Source organism: Lissotriton helveticus, chromosome 1_1 (assembly GCF_964261635.1).
Source record: "Lissotriton helveticus chromosome 1_1, aLisHel1.1, whole genome shotgun sequence".
NCBI lineage: Eukaryota > Metazoa > Chordata > Amphibia > Caudata > Salamandridae > Lissotriton > Lissotriton helveticus.
Window position 1 is genome coordinate 1,443,720,841 of NC_136057.1, and position 22,459 is coordinate 1,443,743,299.

General features: G+C 46.6%; 1 protein-coding gene across 1 annotated transcript in view; it reads right to left on the bottom strand.

The window, feature by feature from the left end:
* The window catches only part of LOC144773298 (uncharacterized), a 247,026-nt gene extending 226,532 nt beyond the window's left edge, over nucleotides 1–20,494 (bottom strand). The window contains exons 1-4 of the mRNA XM_078658242.1: nucleotides 20,286–20,494; nucleotides 19,723–19,811; nucleotides 11,394–11,533; nucleotides 10,703–10,896 (exon numbers count right to left, since the gene is read on the bottom strand). Of these exons, the coding sequence (XP_078514368.1) occupies nucleotides 10,703–10,896; nucleotides 11,394–11,533; nucleotides 19,723–19,811; nucleotides 20,286–20,494 (632 nt within the window). The remainder of the gene's footprint in view (nucleotides 1–10,702; nucleotides 10,897–11,393; nucleotides 11,534–19,722; nucleotides 19,812–20,285) is intronic.
* Nucleotides 20,495–22,459: the final 1,965 nt, after the last annotated feature.

Below are 22,459 nucleotides of genomic sequence, written 5' to 3' on the forward strand. Positions count from 1 at the left end.
ATAGAGCCCCCTCTGGGCAGGTGAACTATCAGCCTTGCGGCCTGGTTTTGTATTAACTGAAACTCACGCAAGAGGGATTTCGGCAGGTCCAGGTAGAGAGAGTTCGCGTAATCAATTCTGGACATAACCAGAGCCAAGATAACTTGGATCAGGGTTTTTTATCCAACGCAGTTGCAGGAAACAGGCTGAGGTCACTGCACTGACCTGCTGTTTACATGAGAGGTCCTCGTCAATGAGCACCCCCAAGCTTTTTACTTCCCTTTTCGGAGTAGGAGGGGAACCCATCTCACTTTGACATCACACAGGGTTCCAACAGGCAGTGCTATTCTTGGTAAGGACTATCTCAGTTTTATCAGAGTTAAGTTTCAGATGGTTATCATTCAACCATCCCCGGATGAATAGCATGGTGTTTTAAAAGTGCTGTCTAGCTGGATCGCTATTATTGATTTGCAAACAGCAGTTGCATATTGTCAGCGTAGTTGTTTAAAGCGTTCACTCCCATCATCTTAAGGGATCTGACCAAAGGTTGAATATAGATATTGAGTAAGTGGCGGGAAAGAAAAGACCCCTGGGGCACTCCACAGCTCACCTTAACCTCTGTAGAGGAATAAGGGAAGAGTCTAACCAATTGGGAACTATCCATCAGGAATGATATCATCCAGTTAAATGCTGTGCCCCGTAACCCTGCAGCCCTGACACGGTCAGCCAGCAAAGTGTGGTCCACCGTGTCAAAGGCCACTGACAGGTCTAGTAGCACCAGAGCTTGTGTGTTCCCCTTATCCACTTCTCTTCGCATTTCGTCCAACACCGACGTGACCACTGCTTCAGTGGAGTGTGCTGGTCGAAACCCAGCCTGACACTGGTCCAGAAACTCTCTATGAAAGCGCAGAGATGGTAAGCAACATGGGCTTCCAAGATTTTAGCTAAATACGGGAGTAGGGACACTGGACAAAAGTTCTTCATATCTGAGGGGTCTGTCCCCACTTTTTTAAGGAGGGGTACGATAACTGCTTTTTCGAAAGATTTAGGCACAATGCCCGAGTCAATAGAGTAATTAAGAAATTGTAGAAGACTGTCTCCATAAGAGGATGTTACCTCTCTAAGGACCATCGCGGGCAGATGTCGTTAGGTGATCCTGATTTGACTTTCACCATTAACTCCATAAGATATTCTTGCGAAACATTAGGAAGATACGAGAGCGTGTGGCTATTCATGTCATCTGGTGATGAGTAGGTAGTGGAATAGCCCATGGGGATGCTCTTTTTTATTGCTGAAATCTTATTCACAAAAAAGGCATTTGGAGTGTCACAAAAACTCTTTGAGGGTGTGACAGGAAGAGTCATCCTGTCTAGACTAGATAGTTCATTAACGATCCTAGAAATCTCCATGGATGTATTGGGTGCCTTCAAGATTTTTTTCTTGAAGTAGCTTACTTTGGTTTGCCTTACGAGTGACTTATATATATTTGAGTTATGGGAGATATCTGGTTTTCAGAGCACGTCGGAAGTTGAGTTTCACCATTCTCAGGTCTGCAGAGAACCATTTATTAGCCTAATGGCTTTTCGTCTTGCTGGAGCTATGACTACGGGTGGGGGTGTCCCTAAACCCCTTCAGCCAGTTAAATTTTTTTGCTCATAACCGTCAATATCCTCCATAGGAACCAGCACGAATTTCCCCAGGTCCTTACAGAAATCCCTACGGTTAGCACGAGCCCAGTTCCAAAATGAGATCGTCAGTCCCCTTGGAGGGCTTATCTCCTTTGGCCTAGTTACCGAAAAGGAGATCAGATGATGGTCTGACCACCCACATGGGACTATGCTCAAGATCTGCACCAGAAGTTTCGAAGTCCTGATTCGATCTAAAATGTGGCCTTTAATGTGAGTTGATGAATTCACTACTTGTACCAGGTTCAATTCACTTAAGGCAGCTGTGAGGTCCAAGGCTTGAGGCCCCCGTCTTCATTATTTGCCCAATAATTTAAATCTCCAATCAAGAGAACATTGGCATGGTCTACTACTAGCGGGGCTATGGCTTCGGCGAGAGCCTGGGCAAACTCCCTCATGTCGTAAGGAGGCCTATAAATCAAGATGCACACAAATGCCTCAGTAGCAGATTTCAAAAGAGTCACTAACATTTCTACCGCTGGTCACTCCAGCGAGGGCAATTTGGTACATTTAAAGGATTTTTTAATTATGGCTGCAACACCCCCACCTTTCTTCCCTGTTAGCTGACAATATATAGTACTCATTAGGGAGCGCTGTCAGTATATCAGGGGATAATTCCACCTTGAGCCACGACTCCGTTAGTAGCAACAACTCTGGAGACTCCAAATCTAGTAGATGGAAAATTTCATATTGGTGCTTAGTCAAGGAGTGTGTATTTAGATAGATAACCTGGGTGTCGGTCCGCTCTCTCACTTCCACTGTGGGGGTGACGCTCATCACCCTGTGCTCCGTGTGGACACTGACCTGGCAACCATCCTCTAGGTCTTCCTTTCTGGGGGAACTCAATAGCCCTGCTTCCTCCAGGAAAGTCATGAGTGTTCTAGGGATGCTGTGAGTCTCCCTGTTCAGAGTCAGCAGATCTTTCCTATCATAGGAGAGGAAAGGGGCATAGTAACTGGCCCCTGGCCCTGGCCGGCGGCGGACAGGCGCAGACGGGCTTGCCTTCGAGACGCACCATGCGTGCACATTTAAAGGCAGAACCTGCCCTCTCCCCGGCCCCTCACCAACCGGGTAGCTGATTGGTCCCCCAACAGCCTTCAGCGCCTCGTGAGCCTTGCTGAAGGCTGACGCGCTTTCCTACACCGAGCGAAGCTAGTGTGACTGGAACAGGTGTACAGAATCAAATTCAAGAAAACAAAGCAAAGATAGTGTGCAGTAGTTAATATCAGAACAGTGCCAGGTTAAACAAGCATTTACAATGCAATGGTTTCGCCTTTGGAAAAGTTTGAGCTATTGGCATTGTAAATGACAAAGTAGCACCCACCGATCATCTTCTAACAGTTTTTTTCTGGACCCGTCCCGTTGTACACTGTAAATTATACTAATCATAATCATCGCGATACAAAGGAAGTTATAGTGACATTGTCAGCGTCCAGATATATTAATTGTCATTGGTGCAGGAAATGTGTGTAATCAGGTCCGGGGCGCTGGCAGATGTTGCACCATGTAAACTCTATGTAGCACAACAACTAACAGAGTTTTCTTGCTGTGCGTTATTATTCTCTTCGGCTCAGTAAAGGTGCGCAAGGAGAAACTCACACATTTCATTTAAACTACATTTTATGTAAATTTCAAGTAACATTTTAGGTGGTACGGTTTTGAGCGTGTGGTGGATGGCGAGTCTGTCATTGCATCCGGGCGCAGACAGGCCTCCCCACAGCAAACAAGCATTTACAAGTGGGGCCGGGGCCGGAGACACGGACAGCGGGAGGGGGAGGGCGGGAACGGGCATGCGGACAGCGGGAGGGGGGGCGGGAACGGGAACGGGCACACGGCCGGCGGGAGGGGAAGGGAGCACTCACCAGGACTTCTTCCGGCATGTAAACTCACTTACCAGCCTCAGAAAGCACCTACGGGCACACGGACAGCGGGAACACGAACAGCGGGATGGGGGGCAGGAAGTTTTTGGAGGGCTTTACGACGGCTTTAGATGTTGCACCATGTAAACTCTATGTAGCACAACAACTAACAGAGTTTTCTTGCTGTGCGTTATTATTCTCTTTGGCTCAGTAAAGGTGCGCAAGGAGAAACTCACACATTTCATTTACACTACATTTTATGTAAATTTCAAGTAACATTTTAGGTGGTACAGTTTTGAGCGTGTGGTGGATGGCGAGTCTGTCATTGCATCTGGGCGCAGACAGGCCTTCCCACAGCAAACAAGCATTTACAAGTGGGGCCGGGGCCGGAGACACGGACAGCGGGAGGGGGAGGGCGGGAACGGGCATGCGGACAGCGGGAGGGGGGGCGGGAACGGGCACACGGACAGCGGGAGGGGAGGGGAGCACTCACCAGGACTTCTTCCGGCAAGTAAACTCACTTACCAGCCTCAGAAAGCACCTACGGGCACACGGACAACGGGAACACGAACAGCGGGAGGGGGGGCAGGAACGTGCACACGGACAGCGGGAGAGGGGCGGGAACGGACAGCGGGACATCGCACAACCCACCCCTGCAAAGGATACTTCCGAAATGGTGGAAAACAAAGCTGTAAAAAATAAATAAATAAACACCGCCCACCGCCGCATGACGATCGCAAGGGGGCGGGATGAGTAAAAATGGCCGGAACGCCCACGAATCTGCTCCGGCAATGACGGACAGATCTCTCTTCCAATGGGTAGCCTCCATTTATGGAGCTAGCCAATGGAAGAGAAGGCGGGACCAAAGCCAGTATTGTTCTAACATTAGATTTCGCCTGCGCGAACGCTGCTGTGCAGCGGACGCCAGGCGAAACCTAAAAACATATAAATCTCATTACATGTGTGATAGTAAGGCTCTGTGTGGGATGAGAGTCTCAGTACTGGAATCACAAGGATCCATTTTTGGACAGCCCCTGGTTCAGCACAGCCCAAGATGAAGGGTTGATACAGCTTCCCCAGAATATGGAAGTGTACCGCCTTCATTCCTATGACTGAGAGGCAGAGACACTGGAGGGAGGAAGGATGGAGACAGGACTACCCTTAGTAATTCAATTAGACTCTTATTGGCAAAGGGCTACTGATAAATATTCCAGAATACTGCCATTTAGTAGATGGTAGGAGTGAAGGGAGGTTCTGCTGTTTCCGTTGTTCAAGGTGAGGAAGTTTCTAGGCAGAATCTTCCCTTTTGTCTGTCCCGGATTACTGCTTTGGGAAGGCTGATGTCAGCCAGGTGCAGAGATCTCACACCCCATTGCGCCCTTGTTTTGTATAATCCTGTTTAGAACCAGCATCACCGTTAACTGCTGTGAGAGTCATCACCGTGGACAAAGACTGTGTCAAAGGAACAGCCAGACAATGCCACTTCATAGAGAACCAACCCAAATGGGTTCTGAGGCTTTAGAAAGTGGATCCACATCCCATATGAACAAGCATTTGCAATGCAATAGGTCTCGCATTAGGAAAGTTTGAGTTATTTGTCCTGTACATGACAAATTTGTTATTTATGTGTTCTTTTTGAAAATTGTGAAATTAATAGCTTTGTCATTTACAATGGTAATACTTTAATTATTTGACAATGTGACACCTATAGCATTATTAATGCAACATGTTTTGTATTTACGTGACTTAGAAGTATTGATTTTACAAATAACAATGTTTTTTTTAAAAAATAATTCATACTGAGTTGGAGGGTGGATTTGGATTTGGAGGGTGAAGTTGGATTTGGAGGTTGGAGTTGGAGGGTGGAGTTGGAGTTGGAGGGTGGAGTTGGAGTTGGAGGGTGGAGTTGGAGGGTGGAGTTGGATTTGGAGGATGTATTTGGAGGGTGGATTTGGAGGGTGGATTTGGAGGGTGGAGTTAGAGGGTGGAGTTAGAGGGTGGAGTTAGAGGGTGGAGTTAGAGGGTGGAGTTAGAGGGTGGAGTTAGAGGGTGGAGTTAGAGGGTGGAGTTGGAGGGTGGATTTGGAGGGTGGATTTGGAGGGTGGAGTTAGAGGGTGGATTTGGAGGGTGGAGTTAGAGGGTGGAGTTGGAAGGGGGATTTGGAGTTGGAGGGTGGAGTTGGAGGGTGGATTTGGAGTGTGGATCTGGATTTGGAGGGTGGAGTTGGATTTGGAGGGTGGAGTTGGATTTGGAGGGTGGAGTTGGAGGGTGGATTTGGAGGGTGGATTTGGAGGGTGGAGTTGGATTTGGAGGGTGGAGTTGGATTTGGAGGGTGGAGTTGGATTTGGAGGGTGGAGTTGGAGGGTGGATTTGGAGGGTGGATTTGAAGGGTGGAGTTGGAGGGTGGAGTTGGAATTGGAGGGTGGAGTTGGATTTGGAGGGTGGAGTTGGATTTGGAGGGTGGAGTTGAATTTGGAGGGTGGAGTTGAATTTGGAGGGTGGATTTGGAAGGTGGAGGGTGGAGTTGGAGGGTGGAGCTGGAGGGTGGAGTTGGACGGTGGAGTTGGAGGGTGGATTTTTAGTTGGAGGGTGGAGTTGGATGGTGGATTTGGAGTGTTGAGTTGGAGGGTGGAGTTGGAGTGTGGAGCTGGAGGGTCATTTTGGAGGGTGGATTTTGAGGGTGGAGTTGGAGGGTGGGTTTGGATGGTGGAGTTGTAGGGTGGTGTTGGAGGGTGGAGTTGGATCGAGTGGTGGGCGGGTCGAGCGGTGGGTGGATCGAGCGGTGGACGGATCGAGTGGTGGCGCTAGAGTGGTGGCGCTAGAGTGGTAGTGCTAGAGTGGTGGCGCTAGAGTGTGTGCGCTAGAGTGTGTGCGCTAGAGTGTGTGCGCTAGAGTGGTGGTGTATAGAGTGGTGGATAGGGTGGTGGCGGATAGAGTGGTAGAGTGTTGGTGGTAGAAGGCTGTACTGTGTGTGAGAGAGAGAGTGTGTGTGTGTGTGTGTGAGAGAGAGTGTGTGTGTGTGTGACAGAGAGAGTGTGTGTGTGTGAGAGAGAAAGAGTGTATAAGAAAGTGTGTATGTAGGAGTTGTACATACATTACTGCGTGTGTGCACACTTTAAAAAAAAGTACTCTTTCTACTCCTTTCTAAGCGTAATCACTTTTATTATTTTACTGGACTAATTCGATATGATGGATATCTAGTAAAAACAAGGCTGCTTATGGGCAGGTAGGCCACAGCTGGGAGGACAGTCTTTCTGTAGGAAAGGATGCATTGGTTAGAATGGACAGTCCTTTTTTCGCTTAATTTCAGTCCTTTTTAGAAGCAAAAGGCACCTATCAATTATCTCTCAGTTACTCTGATATGCAGTGGTGCTCAAGTGAAAGTTAGAAAATGTGCCTCTTTTCGAATTTTTTATTTAGGAAAGTAAGCAGATCCAACGTAACAAAATCGTATGCCTATGAAACCAAGTTTTATGAAAGATTGGTATTTTTGTAGACCGTTGTCAATGAAAAAGCAAACTTTGTTGGCTGAGACAGTGAGCATCGGCATGACAGAAGGAGTAGTTTAGGGCGGAAGAAATCTGAGGGAAGTTGATTTGTATATCAGAATAAACAACACACACATGCTGAAATGCGCCGTGTGGCACAAGCGTTGGACCTAAGCTTAACCTCTGACAGGAGAGCCCCTCTTGATCTAGCTGCGGACAGGTGGTGCCGACAAGGCAGGACGTGAGGAATTTGCATAGCATTTGGTTTGAATTGACGGCAGCTAACTTTTTAACATGTAATCCTTCTGAGACCTAATTACTAACAAGCCGGGGTGCCAACCTTCGTGTAGCGCTGTGAGGAGGAGGGAGGGGGGAGAGAGTGCGCTGTGCATACCAATGGCGAGGGAGGGCAGGTCCAGCGGAGACTGCAGAGGAAGAGGCTGAAGGTGGGAGGGCGGGGGAGATAGCGAAAGGGTGAGAGAAGAGGCATTGCGCAGAGGGGGGCGGGGGAGAGCGTTCCTTTGAAGTGTGAAGCTCTCGGCATTGCTGTGGCGGGTCTGATGCGATAATGCGAGGCAGCTCGGGGAGCAAACGGCAAGCGCGTGCAAAGGCACATGCACTCTGCGTAATCCTCCTGCCAAAGCCCTCTTGTTCAGCTTTCCTGTTCCACCTCTATATGTCTCGACATCTGAAATGCGCAAGCGCATTGGCAGAGGTCAAGACCTAAAAAGGAGTACAAAGTGGGTAGAAACCTATTTACTTGGTGCCAGTTCCAGATTCTTCTTCCCAGGAAAGGAGGAGCTCTCAGTGGCGACTGGCATCTACGGGGAGGGGTAGGGAGTGGGGCGGGCGAGCAAAATAAAATAAAAATGTATAAAAACGTACCTGAACGCGATTGGAGGGAGCGGCGTCACTCGGCACTGCACAGCGCTCTGGAGGCTTGCACTTGCTCTAACCCAGCTGTCTTAAGACAGGAGGGTTAGAGATGTTTTAAGTGTGCATATGTGACTGCCCGTCGCAAGACAGCCAGGGTAAAAGACATGCGCACATTAAACAAGTGCATTAGACAGTCCGTTCCTCTCCCTGCTGCAGTCACTTAGCTGCGGCCCGCACCCATCCTGACGCTCGGCGATGAAAAATAAAATGGTAATATATTTCCATTTTATTTTTCAGGGTTTTTGGGAGGGTTTTAAGTAGGGAGGTGCTCCTCTGCTCAAATAGAGGAGCCGCCCTTGGATGCTCTTCAGAGTACTACTGTAAGACCTAGGCTAGTTTCTGCATTTCAGCCCATCTCCCAGGGGTAGGGGCAAATCATAACTAATCTGCAACTTGCTGGAGAAGTTGAGTTTCTACCTAGAGCCTAGAAGCCTGTCTGCCTGCCTGACTGCTCAAAGGGGGATGGAAAGTGACTGGCCCAGCAGGAAGAGAGGCTGATCATGAAGGAAGCCCAGTGTGTTCCCTGTATGTGAAACACCCAGAAGTAGCTGACTACCTTCAGGGAGCAAAGCCAGCATCAACCCAAATTGTGAGAGGACCCCCACTCTCTAAGTGCAGCTTCTGTAGTGAGTAGTATGAAGATGCTATCCAATATCATTGTGGTGTCTGGCATTTGCGCCTCAGGCCCCAAAGGTCTAGTGTTGGGGCTGCATGCCTGAGGCTATCCCCTGTGAGGACATGCCTGCACCATCCCGGAGGCTGCATCTACAAAAGATGATTACCTATCTGCACCAACTCAGAGGCTGTGACTACCAAAAATGAGCACCCATCTGCACCAGCCTGAAGGTTGAATCTGCCAGAGAGGAGTGCCCCCCGCCTCCGACTTGAAAGACAACTACCGATGACGGGCATCGGTTGGGCAGACCTGACAAAGTAAATGCTAAAAGCAGTTAACAATAATTCGTAGGTGAGGCTGTAATAATGTAACTGAGCCATTTTTGGAGTGGGCAGTAATGCATTTTGCTGTAAGATCGAAATATTTTCATATTAACAAAAATATGCACTGGGCAGGACAATACGCTAGATATTGTGTGTGTTCTGAGCTCCCCCTCCCCAAACTATCTCCAGGAAAAGCCTTGGGGCCCGACTTATATACAGTATTTATGCTCCGTCACAACAACTACGGAGTATACATTCCACCAAGATAAAGGTCCACTCGCAAAATTTAAAGGTGGGTGAACCTTAGATTTAATCAGGCCGTAGACTATTCTGTCTCCACCATGATTAAACCCCTCCAATTGTCATCTGGACCTTTAATGCTGCCTACATAATTTAGATGGGAAGAATTAGAAGTCAGTTTTCACTGGCCGTCTCTGCCAGGAAAACCCTGCCAGTAAGGAGCAGTGAAAACTGATAAATGCTCCCCTCACTATGGGAGAGGACTCCCACGGCAAGCAGAAGCATCTTCTTTTTTTATTTTCAAAAAGCAAATTCAGCTTTGGGTTTTTCTTTTTTTTTTATAAAAAAAAAATTTGGGTGCATGACTACTTCTTGTTGACAGAACCCTGCACCAAACTGTAAACAGCATTGACAGCGACCGCAGAGAGGGTGGTTCCTGTCAATGTTTTTTAAATTACCGCCAGCTTTGCAGTCATTTTCTAAATTAGCCAGATGCGATCTCCATCAGGGTGACAGAGTAATTTACTCCGTCTACCTGATGTTGAAATGGGCTGCCGAACTTTATATAAATTAGGCCCAGGACTTCTTATCCTTGTTACCCTAAGAATCAATCAGGGGAGAGGAATTGGCCTAACGGCTAGGGAGGTTGACCTCAAATCTGGGGAACTGGGTTCGAGTCTCGGCAAGGACGCGCAACATCCTGTGTTTCTGGAAAAATTCCTTAATCTCATGTAACGCAACTGGTGCTCTATATAAAACTCTATTTATAAAAGAAAAGTGCAGAGGGTGTACTTGGCCCAGTTTGAAGAGCCAAAGTAGGACCCCAAGACACTTGAGGCAAACAACCTCCACCACCAGGATTAGGGGCAGTAACCCATATCAGCCCATTTTTCTGGGATGTACTGTGGCAAGCAGGGGTCGTTGGAGAATTCAAACTCTTCCTTGGGGGGGGAAGGGTCTGACAAGTCATACTATCACTGGGGTGTCTCAGACATGGGGTTGCATTGCATATTTCAGAGTTTTAACGGCCCCTTGGTACGAAGCAGGAAAGATAAAGGGATCTTGGCACCCTAGGCTATGTGATATTTTGTATTATAGTACTGCAACATTTCTGTAGCGTTTCATACCCCTATGGGGGGCGCCGAAGGGCCTGCCTACATAGCTTGCATGCGACACGATGCCGGTTTCGTCACTACCGTGCCCAGGCGATGCAGTCAGGGCCGGACTGGGAACCACAACTGACCCTGGCAAAGTGCTCGGCCTGCCCCCCCTCCCCACTGGGGGGGTTGGAGGTGTCACCGAGCTCTTTGCCGGGGCCGGTTTTCGTCCGATTTTTGTACAGGGCCGATTTTGCAGCTATGCTGCAAAAATGGCCCTGTACCAAAAACAGCCCCCAGGGGCCCAAAACCGGCCTCCACCTGTGCGGCCCACCGGGGGATTGCCCAGTGCCCGCTATGGCCAGTCCGGCCCTGGATGCAGTCATATTTGAAGCTTTTACAGACAGCTGGCGGCCTTCTAGACGGCTGCCCGTTGACACCTTCTTGTTCACTGGTTTTGTCAGGGAGAGTCGGCTCACCTGTAGACGAGGTGACGTCGCTGGTTGATGATGCGGGTGACGTCTTCCCAGACGCTCTGGCTGTACAGGGAGACGGCGCGCTCCACATCCAGGCCGATGATCACCAACACCTGCAGGATGTCCACCGAGGACGGAGGGCAGAACAACGTCCCGGTGAAGATGCAGGGACCGGTCAGGGCTGGGAGAACCTGGATCTTCGGGAGACGGAAATACAGTTTAAACTCGTCTTCTTCGCCCACTCTCTCTCTCCCCGCCCTCCCTGAAGCAGCCTGGTGAGCCTGTGTGTATGTGTGTGCTGGGGGTGGGGGTTTGCAGGGGGGGGGGTCCTGGTAGGGAGAGCAAGAAACAGCCCTGAAAACTAAAGTAGGAGTGGGATGGTGGAGGGGGGTGAGGGGTAAATAAATCACACACGTGATGGAGCACAAGGTGGAAGGGAGAGCACCAGTTAGGCATTTAGGTCGAACAGGTAGCTGGAGAGGTCTAGAAGTTGATGGACGGTGGGAGGGTAGGTGGGGGTCCCAGCAGGTGATGGAGGGTCCGTGCACGTGATGGAGTGGGGAGGTGAGGTCGAGGCCCAGCAGTTGACGTCAGAGGATGGGCAGGGGATGCCTTGGGGCTGGTGAGGCAGTGGGGGAACAGGAGGGCAAACAGGGGACAGAGGAGTAGAGAAGAGGCTCAAGTTCATACTCACTGTGTAGGGCTTGGTTTTCCGGAAAGATGGCAGCGGTGACGTCACGTCGTTGACCAGCCATGTATATGATGCCAATGACTCAGTGCGGACGCAGCTCAGGATGGAAGGGAGGCCCCAGACCTGCGAGGAGCCCCCAACACCTGTGGAGGAGAATGGCGTCAGTCCCTTCCAATACATAAAGCGTGGGGTCATAGGGCAGGACAGAGACTCTAGACCTCACAGAACAGGGAGCAGACCCCAGACTTCACAGGACAGAGGGAGGCCCTAGATCGCACAGAACAGAAGACAGGCTCCAGACCCCGCCGGACTTAAGGGAGGCCCCAGTCTGACCAGGAGTCCTCCACAGGTGAAGGGGTGAACCATGAGAGATCTCACCTGAGTGGAGATCTTAGCATAAGTAAAAGTCCCCAGCCCTCCCATTAGAGAGGTAGATGTCAGACTCATAGAACAGAAGGCTGACGCCAGCCCCTGCAAGACCGAGGAAAGATCGCAGTCTCAGACCTCACAGGACAGAGGAGAGACCTCAAACATAACAAGGCAAAGGGAGACTCGAGGTCTCAAGAAGATTCCATCCTTTTATTGCCGATTGTCTGTCTGCTTCACCCTCTGCTAGAACCTACGGGCTGTTCTGAAACACTAGCTTGCAATTGGATTCCTTTCTCAACACAACAACTGCCGCCCCAGGCTGTAGTTTCTGAACATCCACATAAAGTCACTATCCATGCAGTCAAAGTCCTACTCAACATCCTGTTCCTGAGCAGGATTGACCACTGTGTCAGCCTCTTTTTTCGCTTTACCCACTATTCCTTCTCCCCTTAGACAAGTGGTGTACGTTGCTACACAGACCCTCTTCAAGCTCACCAGTCAACTATCCCCTACCGGCATCAGGGTGCCCGGTTGTCTCTAAACTCCGAGTCTGCAGATCGGGCTAGACCTCGGTGAGCAGGGTGAAGACTCATTTGCATAAGGCTGGGCCCAAACTGAGGTGGCGTGGTGTGCAAAATAACAAAAGACTTGGATGTGTCCCAAGTAATTACCAGTGGCTGAGGTTAATTAAAGCATTCCATACATCACTTTTTCATATACTTCAGTATGACTCCCTAAGTGGGACGGGTATGCCCAGCCCTGGGTCCCGGGCACAGTATCCAACTAGAAGCAAGCTGTACCGGACTGATGAGCCCTAATAAGAGCGAAACCTGTCTTGGGTTGCGTGTGCTCCAGTTCAGGGAGGACCTGGCCTGGCGGTTTGGGCTTAACTCTTCTTACTGTAGCAGGGTAAACTGATTTGCATATGACTGGGTCCAAACTGAGGTGGCATGGTGGGTGAAAAACGATGAACTGGGATGTGGCCCCAGGTGATATCCACTGACTGAGTTTAAATGTAAGCATATCATCCATCACCTTGTTTTTGTTGCAAGCAACACATTGGGCACAAAGTGGACCTGAGCTGCTCGAGAGAATTACAAAGATGTTCTGCAGAACTCAACGTCAGGGGCAAGCTGATACATATGCATTAGGAGAAACTTCACTATAAATCAGTTCTTTGTTCTGAAAATCTGCGAGTCAGGGGCAATCAGGGCTACCAACACATAAGAGGGAAAATTGATTCTGAGGTTCAATTTTCCACGTATGATGCCTGGCACCTTCTGAATACAATAATGCCTTTACTGAACTTAATCAGGATACCCTTGGACACCAGAGTATGGTGCCCAGCTATACCTCTGATATACTGTGAATGCCTGGACATGGCAGTGGGTGACTCTTTAACTTCTGAACCCTCAACAAAGTACAGCTAACCTCACAACTGATACCCTGACACCTTAAGATGACGACAACTGCTCTAAGCTGCCAAACCCTCAGGCCCCTTAAAGACCATGGTGGCTGGACTCATATTTGTGTGTGAAAATGGGAGTACCCCTGAAGTAATTTCCTAAATCAGGGTGAATTTATTAGATGGGTGTAAACATTTAGGAAATGGATAAAAAAGTGGACCTATACTAAGCAAAAACCAATGCGTGACCAGAAGAACTTAGATATAAAAAATTATATCATGGGGGGGCGTGGCTTACGCGCCGACGGGTGATGGCGCTGCCCGGCTGAGCTCCGTGACAACGCGGGACTCTTTCCTGGGTTACTGCTGATATTCCACATACGGACACCGGGAAAAGCTGGTCTTACACGGCGGAACATGGTCCCCGTGTATTGCGGGCGGCGGCGGAGGCTGAAATTGCCGCTTTGACGTCTTTTCGGGCTGCAGCTTCTGCTCCAAGTTCAGGGACGCGAGCGGCCGCCATTTTGTGCCGCCGCGCTCGCGTCCCGTTTTTTGGCGATTTCGGCACTGTCCTTGCTCACATAATGCCGCCACAGGTCGCACTCTGCAAAGGTATGTCATAGCTATTGCACACTATGTCTCTGCAGCATTTTTTATGACACTTGGCGCCAGTCTCCGCCTCAGCTTCTCTGCTGCTACTAGCGTTACTTATTGGCGGCCATTTTGAGGAGTTATCTGCGCACATGATATCTATCTCCATTTCTGTCACCATTTGCCCTCAGCTGCCTATCGCATAAACCACATGGTTTCCATTCCCCATGGACGCTATGCTGCTTTCTCCTCCACTCCTTTCCTGGTTGGCTATTTACCTGTGACTTCCTGATTTTTGTTGCCTCTTCACACCTGCCATATAGATTGCAGTTGGTGCTTCTCCAGAGCCGCCTGATAGCCCGCCCAGGACGTCTCTTAACAAGTACTCTTTGCACATATACCTTTAGGGTCTCACAGCTTTTACTATTTGAATTGGCTTCCATTCCTGCGATCCTTCTAGTCTGCACCTCTATTGGCACCATGTCTAAGGACGCAGGTCATGCGAGAGCGTCTGTCACCGGAACAAACCCAAAACGCCTCAAGAATGACCCTCCGTCCCCTATTCGTACCTCTCAAAACCCAGTGCTGGACTCTATTTTGGAAGAGGTTCGTGGCTTACAACCTTTTATGGTGGCAACAAATGAGAAGCTCAAGCAGATTGAAGACAGATGGGTTGTCATGGAAACCAAAGTCCTACAACTGGAACAACGTATTAGTGATGTCCAGGATGTATCCACAAAAATCCCTATTCTCGAAAAGGAGATACAACAACTGAAACTTCACACTGAGGACCTTGAAAACCGTAACAGGCGGAACAACCTCCGTATTTATGGTGTACCGGAGTCCCTTGGGGAAGGCGACATGGTGACCTTCGTCCGCAAACTCCTATACGAACTTTTGGGTCTCCAACCAGAATCTGTTCCACTGAACATTCAGCGTGCACACCGTCTGGGTCGACCAACGTCCAACCCGACCAAACCCAGAGGTATCATCCTGTTGTTTCTGGAATTCACCGAATTGATGACTGTTCTCAAGGCTGCCAGAGCAAAACGTCGCCTCATATGGTCGGGCCACACCATCTACATATCCCAGGACCTCTCGAATGCTACAAATGCACGTCGCAAAGAATTCCTTAATCTGCGTCCTCGCATGAGGGATCTCAACATCCAATATGGAATTCTTCATCCTTGCCTCTGCAGGATAACCCACAATGGCCGTTCCCGTACCTTTGATGATCCTCAGAAGCTCCGAGATTATCTTCTCACCGTCTCTCCACCAACGATGGACACCAATGACTGAAACTAACTTTCTTCTACTTTTTGCAATCATTTTTCTAATGTCTTGACGACTGTTGTGGCCTTGTCTCGGTTTCTTTCCTGTCATGTCTTGCTCAATTTTCCCTTTTTTATCGAATATATCTTGCTTATTTTCCCGCGTTTTCCTTGCTCGGCTGGCTAGGCGCCCGCGTTGGCGTCTCCATGCTTCCTTTCCTTGGTTCTTCTCTTACTTCTCAGGTCGGGTGTTCTTGCCTTGATCTGTTTCTTACCTGTTTCCTTCTCTTTTCCTCCTTTCTCTTTATCTTCCTTTTCACAGGCCATTGTTGCATATTCCGTGCTCATTCATGTTCGATTATCTTCTGTGTGTCCCCTCTTGTCTTTCTTCTTGTAGTCTCTAGTGTTCCTCATGGTTATTCTTATCTCGCTATATCAATGGTGTTGTTCCTTCTTATTTTGTCTTCCTATTTGTATCCGATTTGTATTGCTAACATGTTTGTCTTTCTTGTCTCTCCCCTTAGTTCCCTACCTGCAGTGTATTGGACCCAATTGTTACCCTCCTCCCATACCTCCCATCATGTGTAACTTCGTAACGTGGAATGTTCGTGGTCTTGGCAACCCAGTTAAGCGTCAAAAGGTATTGTCCCACCTATCCAAATTGAATGCTCAGATTGCTTTTCTCCAAGAAACACATTGTACAGATGTCGAATCGCTGAAACTCAAAAGGGCTTGGGTGGGTCAGGTGGTGTTTTCTCCTGCGATTGATAAGAAAGGGGGTGTTGCTATTTTATTCCGTAAAGGCCTCGATGTTCAAATTTTGTCCTCTCAATCGGACAATGAGGGTCGATGGGTTATGTCAAAAGTGTCTATACAAAACAAAACTATGGTGCTCCTCAATATCTATGGTCCTGTCCGTCCTGACCCTAAATTTTGGAATGATATCAAAATCCTCATTTCATCTTTTGATTGCCCTAATGTTATCATAGCCGGTGACCTTAACCAATGGTTGGACCCATTCTCGGATAGACTATCCTCCTCCAAATTCCAACCGGACAAGACTCATAAAGCTTTCCAGTCTGCTATTGCCTCCCGTCCCCTGTTTGATGTGTGGAAAACATGTAATCCTGAGTCACTCGAATATACATTCTACTCTAATGTCCACCATACTAGGTCCAGAATTGATTATATTTTGGTCAGTAAATCTCTTCTCCCTGCTATTCAGAAATCTGAAATTGGTTCTATTTTCCTTTCGGACCATGCACCTGTGTATGCCACTTTTGACCTTTCCCATACTACCACGTCTTTCAGTCGCTGGAAATTTAACACTTTCCTTCTCTCTGATTCGGATTTCATGTCTAAAGTTAAGAGTTTCATTTCTGATTACTTCTCCCTCAACTTACCCCAAGACACTTCTGTTTCAAACAATTGGGATGCTTTTAAAGCTGCACTGCGAGGGTTTACAATTTCTTATGTATCTAGGAAGAAGAAACTCAACAGGGCCAAATACACTACCCAACTCGCCAACATTAAGACCCTAGAACACTCTTACTTCTCTTCCAAGAACCCTGACACTCTCCATCTCCTTATTAAAGCCAAATCTGAACTTAATCAAATTGCCACAGTTGAAGCTTGCAACACCCTTTTAAAGATCAAATCCAAATTTCATGGGGGTCAGAATAAAGCGGGGAAAATGCTGGCAAATTACCTTAAAATCAAATCTGAACGCAAATCGATTGGCTATATTCTTAATGAAAACACTAATACGAAGGTCTCCTCTGATGAGGATATTGCACAGGTTTTCCATAATTATTATAAACTCTTATATACAGATGATACACTGCCTGGTGATGAGGATCTCTCTCGTTTTTTTGAAGGCCTTCCCCCTCCTCCATCCATTCCTACTGAATTTCAGCAATTAGAAGCTGACATTACCCCTCAGGAAATACTAAAGGCTATTAACTCCCTTAAGAAAGCGAAAGCCCCTGGCCCGGATGGTCTCCCTATCGAATTTTATGCCAACTTGCATTCCATTTTTGTTCCTCACCTTTTACAACTTTTTAACTCTTTTATTGCAAATGCCAAAGCGTCGGGTTCATTTTTGGATGCTCTTATAATCATCATTCCCAAACCGGACAAGGACCATTCCCTTTGCAAAAATTTTCGCCCCATATCCCTTATTAATTACGACTGTAAAATATTTGCCAAAATCTTAGCTGCCCGGCTAGAATCCCTTATACCTCTGTTAATCACGACCGATCAAGTTGGCTTCGTAAAAGGAAGACTTGCTGCAGACAATGCCCGTGTTTTTACTAATATAATCTCCCATAGCAACCGTTTCAAGGCCCCTTTAGCTGCCCTTTCCCTAGACGCTGAGAAAGCGTTCGATCGAATTAATTGGAAATTCATGTTTAAGGCATTGCATTGGTTTGGGTTTGGTCCTCATTTCATTTCCTTGGTTAGACTCCTTTACTCTGCTCCCCGCGCCAGTGTTTTTGTCAACAATCAATTCTCTAAGTTTTTTCCCTTATCCAGAGGAACAAGACAAGGCTGTCCTCTCTCCCCCTTACTCTTTATTCTTTGCCTGGAGCCCTTCCTTATTAAAATCCGCTCTAATCCCCTCATCCAGGGATTCACACAATCCTCGATTGAGACGAAACTCTCGGCCTACGCCGATGATGTTCTGGTCTACATGGCTAACCCTGTCTCCTCCCTTCCCCCATTTTTAGAAGAAGTCCGCGTATATTCATCTGTTTCTGGTTATAAACTTAATCTCTCCAAAACGGAAGTCCTACCCCTTAACTCCTCCTGCTACCAATATATGTTTGCTTCCACCGATTTTGCATGGTGTCCCTCCAAGATCAAATACCTGGGTATTTGGTTCTCCTCCACCCTACGCGACACACTCAAACTGACCTTTACCTCCCTTACTCAAAAAATTCAATCACTCCTTCAGACGTGGTCTCCTCTTTTCCTTTCATGGTGGGGTCGCTTAGACACTATAAAAATGATGATTTCCCCACATATTTTATACACTGTTTCCATGCTTCCTGTAAAGATCCCTAAATTGTATTTTAATAAGCTAAACTCCATCTGCTCTAAATTTTTGTGGAATAATAAGCGACCCCGCATTTCCCTACAAAAACTTATACGCCCTAAATCTGAAGGGGGGGTTCGTTTCCCTGACTTCCAATCATACCACTCAGCCTTTTTACTGAAACAAGCCTTTTCATTGGCGTTTGATTTTACTGATACCCCTGTACCCAGATGGATTGTAGTTGAGAGATCTTTGTTAAAGGATTTCACTTTTCAACAATCCCTTTGTATGTCCAACTGTTCATTTTTGACGCATTACCCTGTGTTGAAATATTCCCATACACTGCTACACAATATTTTTTCAAAAGACTCATCGCCCTTACAGATTTTTCTTTCCTCTAGTATTTGGTACAACAAATATCTTAAATATAAGGGTAAATCTTTCTACTTCAAGTATTGGAAAGAAAAGGATATTATGTTTGTCTATCAATTCTTTTCAGATTCATCCATTCTTTCATTTGATGAAATGCTAACTAAGTTTGATTTATCTGTGCAACATCGTAATGAATTTGATATTATTGCTAATGCCATTTTGTCTCACCTATCTACCCTACCTACGTTTGATACCCTTCCCTCCCTTATTCCTTCCACCCCTCTATACCCGTTGTTTACTCAGCAAATACCCAAAGCTGCTTTGATTTATAAAATGTTATTAGAGAATGTTGGTCCTAGAACTAAAACTGTTCATGAAGTTGCTTGGGAAACTGATTTCTCTTTATCGTTATCTATTGATACTTGGAATCGATTATGGTCCAAACTGTTTAAGACTTCGGTTTCGGCCCGTATTACTCAATCACTTTTTTTCATTTACCATAGAGTTCTGTTTACCCCTATAAGCATTACCAAATTCTCCCCTTCCTCCTCTCCCCTTTGTTGGTCCTGTTCATCTCACCCAGGCACACTTAAACACCTCCTATTTGATTGCCCACGAGTTATTACCTTTTGGAAATCAGTTTGGAAATACTGTATGCGTATTTTTCATTTTTCTGAACCGTTTTCATCGTTGCATATTTTTCTAGGTTCTATATCTGATGTTTTGGACTTACATTCTTATAATGCAAAATTGTTTGACCTATTCATTGCAACTGCTTACAAAGTAATCCTGTCTTGCTGGAAGGATAACTCTAAACTGTCTGTGCAGACTTGGTGGAATTTTGTGTGTGATGAGCATAGAATTGCTATTGCTTCTTCTTCGTCTGTCACCTTAAAAATTAAGTCTGATCTTACCTGGCTACCTTTCTCCACCTTCTTATCCTCTTCTCCCCCCCCTTAACCCCCCTTTCTCTTTCTCTCCTCCTCTTTTTCTCTTTCCTTCTTTTTCTTTTTTCCTCTCTATAAGGTTTTCTTCAATTACATGATTTTACTTTACCGTTTTTCTTTTTCTATATCTCAAAAATTGTCTTTCATGATTATCTCCTATTGACTTTGCGTTATCTTCTGTTGTGATATTATGATGTATCATTTTTCTTATGCTTAATAAAACTTTATTAAACAAAAAAAAAAAAAAATATATATCATATTTTATTCATTTTTTGCAAAATAAGTTTTTTGTATATAATATATATAAAATATATATATTATCCATGGTGGCTGGACTCACCTGCAATATCCAATTTGACCTGTGGGTGCAGTGAGATGTTGGCTTGGTGGACGAGACCCTGGACGGGAGAAGACCCCTCAAGACAAATCCTGGACAAAGCAAAGAGAAAAAGGTTATTCAAACGGAATCAAAGAGAAGAGGTGGGAAGGGGTGGTCAAGGTTTGCAGCAAACCAGGAGCACATCAACCAAGCCAGTGTGAGAACTGAGATGGGGTGAGGGGAAACTAGTCAGCTGCAAAAAGAGGGTTGGAAAGGACTGACCACTGCACTGGTTGCCTCTAGGGCCTTGTACTTTGGGGCCTGCCATGAAAGTCTCAATGTCTGGGGAACAAGGACTTCCTTCCAGTGGAAATATTTATTCTGTAGAGTAAAGTAAGAGCAGGAGAAAGGGTTGAAGGAAGGTTAAAAAAAGAAGACAAGAAGGCAGATTGTAGTAAGAGAAAGTTGAAGGGAAAGTTGAGTACTGGTAACAGGAAGATAGTGCCTTAGGAAGGCGAGCATTGACACAGAGATATCTCAGAAGAAGACCGGCTTGTATTAGGGCCATATCTGGAGAGGGTCACCTTTGAGCTTGCTGACGCAGTTGCTGCACAAAGCCAGGATATGGGTTCCAGGGTATCCGTGGGGTGTTCAGAAGCCTCTGGCATAGGCTCTCCATTTGTTCTTGCAGCCCCAGATCTGCCAGATATTTCCACCGAGAGTTCATGTACCGAGCCCCATGTGGGTCGCTGCACAGGGGCGCCATGGGTCGCTCACTGCCTACCGCTGGCATGGCCTTTTCCTACTGCAAGACCAAAAATGCATCACTCTTGTAGCCTCAACAGCATGACCAAGACAAATATAATATTGAATGACAATCAGAAACCGGCAAACTCCAATCAAACATGTGAATTAGGCCAGCAACTATAAGCTAAACATATACTAGAGAGAACAACAAATGCCAACCAAAAGCAGAGAAGAAAGAGCAATTATCTTAAACCAAACAGGTCTAGAGAGATCCAACAATGACCAATCTGACAGGTGAGATTGACTACCAGGCACTAAGCCAACAGACTGATAAGAGAGGTCAGCAATCACTTATCATCGAGCCCAGCAAAGTGTAAAATAACAGACAGACCTTAAAGATTAGAAATAACATTCAAAACCTGACAAGCTAGCAGTACTTCCAACCAGACCCAGAGAGGTCTCCATTCATGAACAAATTAGACCCAGAGATGTCAGCTATCACCAACCAAGCAGACTTGACGAGTCAGTGATTACCAGTCAAAAAGGTTAGAGAAATCAGTAATTAGTAAACTAGCTAATCGAAAATCGAGATAATAACAATCACCATCTCAAGAAACAGCCTCACTAGGTCCAGAATTTCCCATCTAAGTATAGTTGCGGAGGTAAGTAATTTTCAGACAAACAGACACAGAAATGCCAGCAATCACAAGTTAAACAGATCTACTGATGCCAGCAATAGCAAACAAACAGTTCAAGTCCAATAGGTCAGAAATCCTGGTTCAGACAACCCCAAAGAGGTCAGCAATAACCAAATAGAATTAGATAGATCACAAGGAACATGCATACAAATTAGACCCAGGTAGGTCAGCACTCATAACACACATTGTTTCAAAATCCCCAACCAAAAAAAACCCAGAGACATGACAAAACAATGACCACAACGATCAGCAGATAGCAACTACCAGCCAAACAGAACCAGAGAGGTCGTCAATCTCTAACCATAAATATAAGAGGGGTCAGCAACAGCCAAGAAAACAGGCCCATATGGGTGAGCAGTCACCAACTGAACCGAATTATAGAGACCAACAATCATGTGATAAACAATCAGATCAAGAAAGGACTATAACAACCAGCCGAAAGCCACAGCAAAATCAGCAACCACTAGTCAAACAGAGGTCAACCATCATCAAACATACCTAAAAATGTTAGTGATCACCACTGAACAGACGTCAGCAAATGCCAACCAAACAGACCAACAGTAGTCAGCAAGGTCAGAAATTGCCTGCCAAAAAGACTCAAAGGTCAGTAATAACATATCAAACTAACACTCCAGCGAAACAGACACAGCAAGGATGCATTCATTGGGCATGTAACAACTCTGGGAATGTCAGGCAGAACCAATCAAAAAGACCTAGAGATGCAAACATTCATCAGAGGGGCACAGCAAATTCAACAAACACCATCCAAATAGACCCAAAGATGTCCCAATCGCTAATCACAGGAAAGTACTAGAGCAGTCAGCCATTACCAGACAAACAGACATGGAGTAGTCTGCAACTATCTACCAAAAAATGAATGTGGTTAGCACCTCCGGATCCAGAAAAGAAGTGAACAATCACAAGCCAAACAAGCATTGGAAATGCAATAGGTCTCGCAGCATTAGAGTTAGTGCTTTTAGAATTGTTTATGGGTTTTTTTGTAAATCTTTAGCATTTTTGTTTCCTGTAGCCAATGCTAAAGAATTAAAAAAAAAAAACCATAAACATTTCTAAAAGCTCTAACTCAAATGCTCCGAGACCTATTCCACTGTGTGAGGGTGAGGGGTTGAGGGTGAGTGAGGGTGAGTGAGGGTGGGTGAGGGTGAGTGAGGGTGAGGGGTTGAGGGTGAGTGAGAGTGAGGGTGAGGGTGAGTGAGGGTGAGTAAGGGTGAGGGTGAGGGTGAGTGAGGGTGAGTGTGAGTGAGGGTGAGTGAGGGTGAGTGAGGGTGAGAGTGAGTGAGGGTGAGGGGTTG